The sequence below is a fragment of the Babylonia areolata genome, chromosome 12 (assembly GCF_041734735.1).
Source record: "Babylonia areolata isolate BAREFJ2019XMU chromosome 12, ASM4173473v1, whole genome shotgun sequence".
Classification (NCBI taxonomy): domain Eukaryota; kingdom Metazoa; phylum Mollusca; class Gastropoda; order Neogastropoda; family Buccinidae; genus Babylonia; species Babylonia areolata.
In genome coordinates this window covers 37,925,638-37,933,678 of record NC_134887.1, presented here as the reverse complement: position 1 = coordinate 37,933,678, position 8,041 = coordinate 37,925,638, and the positions used below count along the sequence as shown (strand labels likewise).

At 41.7% G+C, this 8,041-nt stretch overlaps 1 protein-coding gene across 1 annotated transcript in view; it reads left to right on the top strand.

Moving 5' to 3' along the window:
* LOC143288599 (matrix metalloproteinase-17-like) overlaps positions 1–7,694 on the top strand; it is a 113,655-nt gene extending 105,961 nt beyond the window's left edge. The window contains exons 7-11 of the mRNA XM_076597235.1: positions 666–824; positions 1,789–1,991; positions 3,948–4,089; positions 5,427–5,699; positions 7,149–7,694. Of these exons, the coding sequence (XP_076453350.1) occupies positions 666–824; positions 1,789–1,991; positions 3,948–4,089; positions 5,427–5,699; positions 7,149–7,411 (1,040 nt within the window). The 3' untranslated portion in view covers positions 7,412–7,694. The remainder of the gene's footprint in view (positions 1–665; positions 825–1,788; positions 1,992–3,947; positions 4,090–5,426; positions 5,700–7,148) is intronic.
* The last annotated feature ends 347 nt before the right edge of the window (positions 7,695–8,041 follow it).

Sequence of the window (8,041 nt, the reverse complement as noted above, 5' to 3'; positions counted from 1 at the left end):
TGTGTGTGTGTGTGTGTGTGTGTGTGTGTGTGTGTGTGTTTTCGTTTTGTTTCTTGTTTTTTGTTTACTATTCTGAGTTATCAGTTCATTGATTTGATTACTTATTGATTTGTTTACTTTTGTATCTTATCTTATTTAACTTCGTTTCTTTTTATTCGCCCTCAAGACCTGGCTAAGCACATTGGGTTACGCTGCTGGTCAGGCATCTGTTTTGCAGATGTGGTGTGGCATATATGGATTTGTCCAAACGCAGTGATGCCTCCTTGAGTAACTGAACTTTTAGAGGGGTATTTGTGTGTGTGTGTGTGTGTGTGTGTGTTCTTGCATGCATGCTTGTGTGTGTGTGTGTGTTTATGTATATGTGTCGTGTGTACATGTGTTTGTTAGTTCTTTTGCTTAACGTCTATCCACATTTGTGATTTTAGACGAAAGTGCATCACCTCCCCCACCCCACCCATGCCTTAAATCATCAATACTTTCCCTGTTCCTCTCTCCTCAATTAGCATTTTTTTAAACAAATTTAAAAAAAGGATGAAGAATATAAACGAAATGAAATAAAAATGTGTGTGTGTGTGTGTGTGTGTATGCATGTTTGTGTGTGCACCTGTGTTTGTGTGTGTGTGTGTGTTTTCACTCACGCATGTGCGCGTGTTTCTGTGCCTCAGGTGTGGACCTGTTCATGGTGGCAGCCCACGAGTTCGGCCATGCGTTGGGGCTGCCGCACAGCGCGGAGCCCGGAGCCCTGATGTACCCGTGGTTTCTGGGCCACTCCGGCAAGTTCTCCTTGCCCCGACACGATGCCGAGAGCATCCAGAAACTGTATGGTACGAGGGCTGGGTTGGTTGGTGGTTTTGTTTTCCCTTCCTGTACCAAAGGCACTGAAGTATAGGACTGAATACACATATGCATAACAATCTTTAGCATTAAATACACACTTGCATAACAATCACCGTTCAGTATAGCATTAAATACACACTTGCATAACAATCACCGTTCAGTATAGCATTAAATACTCACATGCATAACAATTTTTAGCATTAAATACACACTTGCATAACAATCACCGTTCAGTATAGCATTAAATACACACTTGCATAACAATCACCGTTCAGTATAGCATTAAATACACACTTGCATAACAATCTTAGCATTAAATACACACTTGCATAACAATCACCGTTCAGTATAGCATTAAATACACACTTGCATAACAATCACTGTTCAGTATAGCATTAAATACACACTTGCATAACAATCTTAGCATTAAATACACACTTGCATAACAATCACCGTTCAGTATAGCATTAAATACACACTTGCATAACAATCACCGTTCAGTATAGCATTAAATACTCACATGCATAACAATTTTTAGCATTAAATACACACTTGCATAACAACCACCGTTCAGTATAGCATTAAATACACACTTGCATAACAATCTTAGCATTAAATACACACTTGCATAACAATCTTAGCATTAAATACACACTTGCATAACAATCACCGTTCAGTATAGCATTAAATACACACTTGCATAACAATTTTTAGCATTAAATACACACTTGCATAACAACCACCGTTCAGTATAGCATTAAATACACACTTGCATAACAATCTTAGCATTAAATACACACTTGCATAACAATCTTAGCATTTTCACCTGTCCTGAGTCACCATCACTGAAATGCACTAAACAAACTGTCTCAAAAAGTTACGGGGCTCCAAAATTAATTAAGCGAAACCAGCAAACCCCAAAATGATCATTCTTCCTCCTTATTCTCCAAGGTCTTCCCCAAGGAGACAGAGACTTTCCAGTCTCCCTGATCCCCAGGGTGGGCAGTGACGACCAGGAAGAGGCCGAGAAAGGTGGGGAGGATGAGGGGGGTTACAGGCCGAATGGGGGTGACGACCAGCCCCCCCACCCCTGCAGCACACGATTTGACGCCATCGCCATCATTCGTTCTGACGTTTTCCTCTTTTTTGGAAAGGTCAGCAGCTTTCTTTTCTTCTTGTTCTTGTTCTTCTTCTTGTTCTTCTTCTTGTTCTTGTTCTTCTTGTTCTTCTTCTTGTTCTTCTTGTTCTTCTTGTTCTTGTTCTTCTTGTTCTTCTTGTTGTTGTTGTTGTTGTTCTTCTTCTTCTTCTTCTTGTTTTTCTTGTTCTTCTTCTTCTTCTTGTTCTTCTTCTTCTTCTTCTTCTTCTTCTTCTTTTCCTTCTTCTTTTTCTTGTTCTTCTTCATCTTCTTCTTTTCCTCTTCTTCTCCTTTTCCTTCTTGTTCTTGTTCTTGTTGTTGTTCTTCTTGTTCTTCTTCTTCTTGTTCTTCTTCTTTTCCTCTTCTTCTTTTCCTTCTTCTTCTTCTTCTTGTTCTTCTTGTTCTTCTTCTTTTCCTCTTCTTCTTCTTTTCCTTTTTGTTCTTATTCTTCTTTTCCTTCTTCTTCATCTTCTTGTTCTTCTTCTTTTCCTTCTTCTTCTTCTTTTCCTCTTCTTCTTCTCCTCTTCTTCTTCTTCTTCTCCTCCTCCTCTTCCTTCATTATGTCTTTTCTTTCCTTTTTGTCTATCTGTTTGTCTTACTTCATTTTACTTTTTCTTTCCTTCTCATAGTTTTTGCCCCAGCTCTTGTTATTTCCTTGTATCTGTTTTGCTTTTTCTTGTCTTCCTGTTTTCTTCTTTTGAAAAAAAAAAAAGAAAGAAAAAAAAATCATCATCAATTCTTTTCCTTGCCTGTGAGGATACTACGTGTCTCTCAGTACAAACAGCATCCTTGTCATTTTGAAAGAAAACAACAACCCTGTGTTAGAAATTTCCTTCTTTCTGTCGTCTCTATCTGTTGTCTGCCCTGCCGTGTGCAACAACTGAGTGGTAAAAGCATTAGACTGTTGTGGCCCCGGGTTCGAATCTCTGTAAACAAATGTGCAGACCATGTAGTGCCTCCCCCCCCTTCATGTGTATACACATGCTTAAGATCAAATACACTCATTAAAGATTCTGTAATCCATGTCGGTGTTGTTTGGTGGGTTATGGAAACACCAGCATTCCTAGCAATGCACACCCCTCCCCCCGAAAACAGAGTACAGCCGCCTGACTGCCTAAACAGTGGGTGTACAAAATAGAGAATTTCTTGCTATGACTGGATTATGAGTGTTTCTAAAATTTTCAGGGAAATACTCATTGAGAAATAGACTGTTGCTGAACAGACATTCATGTGCACTCCTGCAGTGCATTTTCTAGATGTTTCCTGTGCAGTAAGACTCAATATTATTGTGTTAAAAAAATGGTGGACCCTTGTGCAAGTTCAGAATTTCAAATGCTATATTCTTCCCAGAAGATCTGAACTCTGTCGTCTGTTATATATCGTGTGTATGACATGTATAATTTCATGGTTGTGTTATGTATATCATGTATATTTGAGTGGTTCTGTCGTATGTTATATGTCATGTCTGTAACATGTACATTTCAGTGATTCTGTCTTATGGCATATGTCATGTCTACAGCATGTATATTTCAGTAGTTCTGTCATATTCTTCTTCTTCTTCTTCTTCTGCGTTCTCCCACATTCACTCGTATGCACACGAGTGGGCTTTTACGTGTATGACCGTTTTTACCCCGCCATGTAGGCAGCCATACTCCGTTTTCGGGGGTGTGCATGCTGGGTATGTTCTTGTTTCCATAACCCACCGAACGCTGACATGGATTACGGGATCTTTAACGTGCGTATTTGATCTTCTGCTTGCATATACACACGAAGGGGGTTCAGGCACTATCAGGTCCGCACATATGTTGACCTGGGAGATCGTAAAAATCTCCACCCTTCACCCACCAGGCGCCGTCACCGTGATTCGAACCCGGGACCCTCAGATTGACAGTCCAACGCTTTAACCACTTGGCTGTTGCGCCCGTCGTTCTGTCGCATGTTTTACATCGTATCTACAACATGCGTTGTGTCTCAGTGGTTCTGGCGTCTAGACTCCCGAGGCATTGTGAAGGACCCGGTTCACATCCACAAGTTCTGGTACGGTCTGCCGCCAGAGGTGACGCGGATTGACGCCGTGCTGGAGCGACAGGGGGACAAGCGGATCCTCTTCTTTGCCGGTAGGTGCAGCTGTGGCCCAGCGGTTACACGTCTGCCCAGGAAGCCAGGGAATCTTGAGCACGTGGGGCTGTAGTCCTTACACCACTTTGCTGCAAAGCACATGGGGTCTAATCCCCCACACTTACCACAGAGCGCATGGGTTCTAATCCCCACACTTACCACAGAGCGCATGGGTTCTAATCCCCACACTTACCACAGAACACATGGGTTCTAATCCCCACACTTACCACAGAACACATGGGATCTAATCCCCACACTTACCACACAACACATAGGATCTAATCCCCACACTTACCACAGAACGCATGGGGTCTAATCCCCACACTTACCACAGAACACATGGGGTCTAATCCCCACACTTACCACAGAACACATGGGGTCTAATCCCCACACTTACCACACAACACATGGGGTCTAATCCCCACACTTACCACAGAGCACATGGGGTCTAATCCCCACACTTACCACAGAACACATGGGGTCTAATCCCCACACTCACAAGTTTTTTTCTCCCCCTCCACTAAGACCCTGAGTGGTGGTCTAGTGGAAGGGGAGAAAATATCGGGTGCTGAGCTGTGATTCGAACCAGCGTGCTCAGATTCTCTCGCTTCCTAGGCGGACGTGTTACCTCTAGGCCATCACTCCAAACGCTAGAAAATTTTCACCTTGACTGATCTGAATTTACTCCCACCTGTTCTAGTCATTTAGAGGAAACAGTAAACACAAGGTTCTGGCTGCAGCATGCTCCAAGAACCCATGGCAGCAAAAGGGGTCGTTCCTGGCAAAATTCTGTAGAAGAATCTGTTTGAGTCGGAAAACAAACACACTTGTAGACAGAAAGAGAAAAACAACAACAAGGAACAGAGAGAAAGGTGGTGCTGTTGTGTAGTGACACACTCTGCCCGAAGAAGGAGAGCGGCAGCCTAAATTTCTGACAAAAATGGTCGTGACCAAAAACATTGTGATATCCTGCAATAAAACGCAACACAACACAACACAACACAACACAATACAACACAACACAACACAATACAACACAACACAACACAGCCAAACAATACAACAAAACAAGGCAATGTAACACAACAAAAAATTCAACATGACACAATGCAAAACAAAATAACAATACAGCACAATACAATACAACTCAACACAACAATACTATACAACAATACTACACAACACAATAGAACACAACATCTTACAATACAACACAACACAACACACTACAGTACAACACAACACAAAAACACACAACACAACATAACACACGACAACACAAAACAGTACAACCCAACCCAACCCAACCCAACACGCCAACACGTCGAATGTCCAGGCGACAGGTACTGGGTGTTCAACGCCAACCGCCTGGTGTCGAGCTTCCCCAGGCAGGGTCTGCCCATCACGGAGTTCGGCATCCCCGCGGACGTCAAGCGCATCGACACGGTCTACACCTGGGGCTTTAACAAGCGCACCTACCTGGTGTCGGGTGACATGTACTGGAAGCTCAACGAGAACAACACGCTGGTAGAGTACGACTACCCGCGCGACATGTCCATCTGGAGGGGGGTGCCGGTGCCTCTAGACGCTGCCTTCCAGTACTGGGACGGTGAGTTGCCTGGGTTCAAATCTTCTTTTTTTTTTTTCTTTTTTTTTTTTTTTTTTTTTTTTTTTTTTGTATATATTAAAAACTTGTGATGCACACTTTAAAAAAAAATGAACAAAATAAATATTTAAGAAATTTTTATCGTTAAATATGTTGTGTATGTGCGTTGGGTTACACTGCTGGTCAGGCATCTGCTTTAGCAGATGTGGTGTAGCGTGTATGGATTTGTCTGAACGAAGTGATGCTTCCTTGAGTTACTGATGCTGATACTGTACGTGTTATTATAAAGCTTCTGTTTAAAAAAAAAAAAAAAAAAAAAAAAGAGGCATAAAAGCAGATTCGAACCAAGTACTTTTTGTTAGAAAGAAACAGTTTTAGTCACAGTGCTATTGAGCATCTACCGAAGACATTTAAAAATTAACATTTAAGCTTCTGGTTTTTTTCCGTACATGATAAACCTATTACAGTATTCGAAGTGATAACACTGTTTAAATCATGTTATTTTGGTACAGCTCGGTCATTTAAGAAATTCTTTAAAGTCCAGGGTAAAGGAGATGTTGCCATCACCTCAAGCACACCGCAACATGTTGTCTTCTTCTTCTTCTGCGTTCACTCATATGCACACGAGTGGGCTTTTACGTGTATGACCGTTTTTACCCCGCCATGTAAGCAGCCATACTCCGTTTTCGGGGGTGTGCATGCTGGGTATGTTCTTGTTTCCATAACCCACCGAACGCTGACATGGATTACAGGATCTTTAACGTGCGTATTTGATCTTCTGCTTGCATATACACACGAAGGGCGTTCAGGCACTAGCAGGTCTGCACATATGTTGACCTGGGAGATCGTAAAAATCTCCACCCTTTACCCACCAGGCGCCGTCACCGTGATTCGAACCTGGGACCCTCAGATTGACAGTCCAACGCTTTAACCACTTGGCTATTGCGCCCGTCGCAACATATTGTCATTTTCTCTGGATCTGCAGAGATCCATGTTCCACCGCCCGGGTTGTGCTCTTGCTGGCTGGACCCTGTGTGCAGTGAATTCAGTTGTGGTTCAGTGTTTATGAATTAGAATTGTATCATCCACACCCCAAAATGGGGGCCAAAGGGTCACATTTCTTTTTGAATCTTTGATTCCTTTAGCATCCTTGTCACTGGTTGACTATGTTCCTTGGTGGTTCCAGTTTATAAAAGACTTCATTCTTTTATGGCAAATATGATAATGATAATTTATGTTGTGCCTAATTTTTAGGTATGGCTATAGGTTAGGTGCTTTAGAAGAAAGAACACACACACACACACACACACACACACACACAAACATGCAAACACACACACACACACAGCATACATATCCTTGAAAATGCAGCAGAAATGTTATCTCTTTAAAAAAAAAAAAAAAAAATTATAAAAAAAAAATGCTCATCACACCTTTCCTTCCCTCTCCCAGGAAACACCTATTTCTTCAAAGGGACAAAATACTGGAAATTCTACGACCTGCGAATGAGAGTGGAAGATGGCTTCCCGCAACGCATCGCGGAGGACTGGCTGCAATGCTCCGGCTCCCACACTCAGAACCGGTCCGCCCTGTTAGCCCACAGGAAGGGGGATAACTCGCCTTCCTCGGCATCGAAAATGAGTGCAGCCTCTCTGACCCTGGCCATCGTTCTTCTACTACTGTGCCGTGTAGACTTGAAATGGCAAGACCGATAAACAGATGTTCAATGGGGAGTAAACATGTGAGAACCTTAAGAAAAAAAATAATAATAAAAATTAAAAAAATATATATAAAAAAGAAAAAAAAATTAAAAAGAGAAGATAACTCCCAAAGTAAATGATGTTCATTTCTGGTGTGGATATTTTTGTTAGCGTCAATGTGAAGAGACTGGTTGGTTTTGTATGGATGAGTGTACATTTTTGACTGTACCCTGTCATTTCGTTTTGTTTAGGTTTTGTTTGCTTGGTATCTTGGTAAAAAAAAAAATAAAAAATAAAATTTTTTAAAACAAACCAACAAACAAACAGAACAAAAAAGAACTGTGTGACATTCTCTTCTGTATGTTCATGTAAGAAATATTTGTATTCTAAATTTGACACACACCTTGTGACTATGATTTGTTCTGAAGAAAAAAAAAAAAAAAAAAAAAAACAGAAAAAGCAGGGGGGGGGGGGGGGGGGGTTGGGAGAAGCGGCATTATCATCAAGCTCATTATCATGAGAAAAAAACAACAACAAAAAACAAAAACGTAACAACATGCAATACACACTAGTGGAGTGATGGCCTAGAGGTAACGCGTCCGCCTAGGAAGCAAGAGAATCTGAGCGCGCTGGTTCGAATCACGG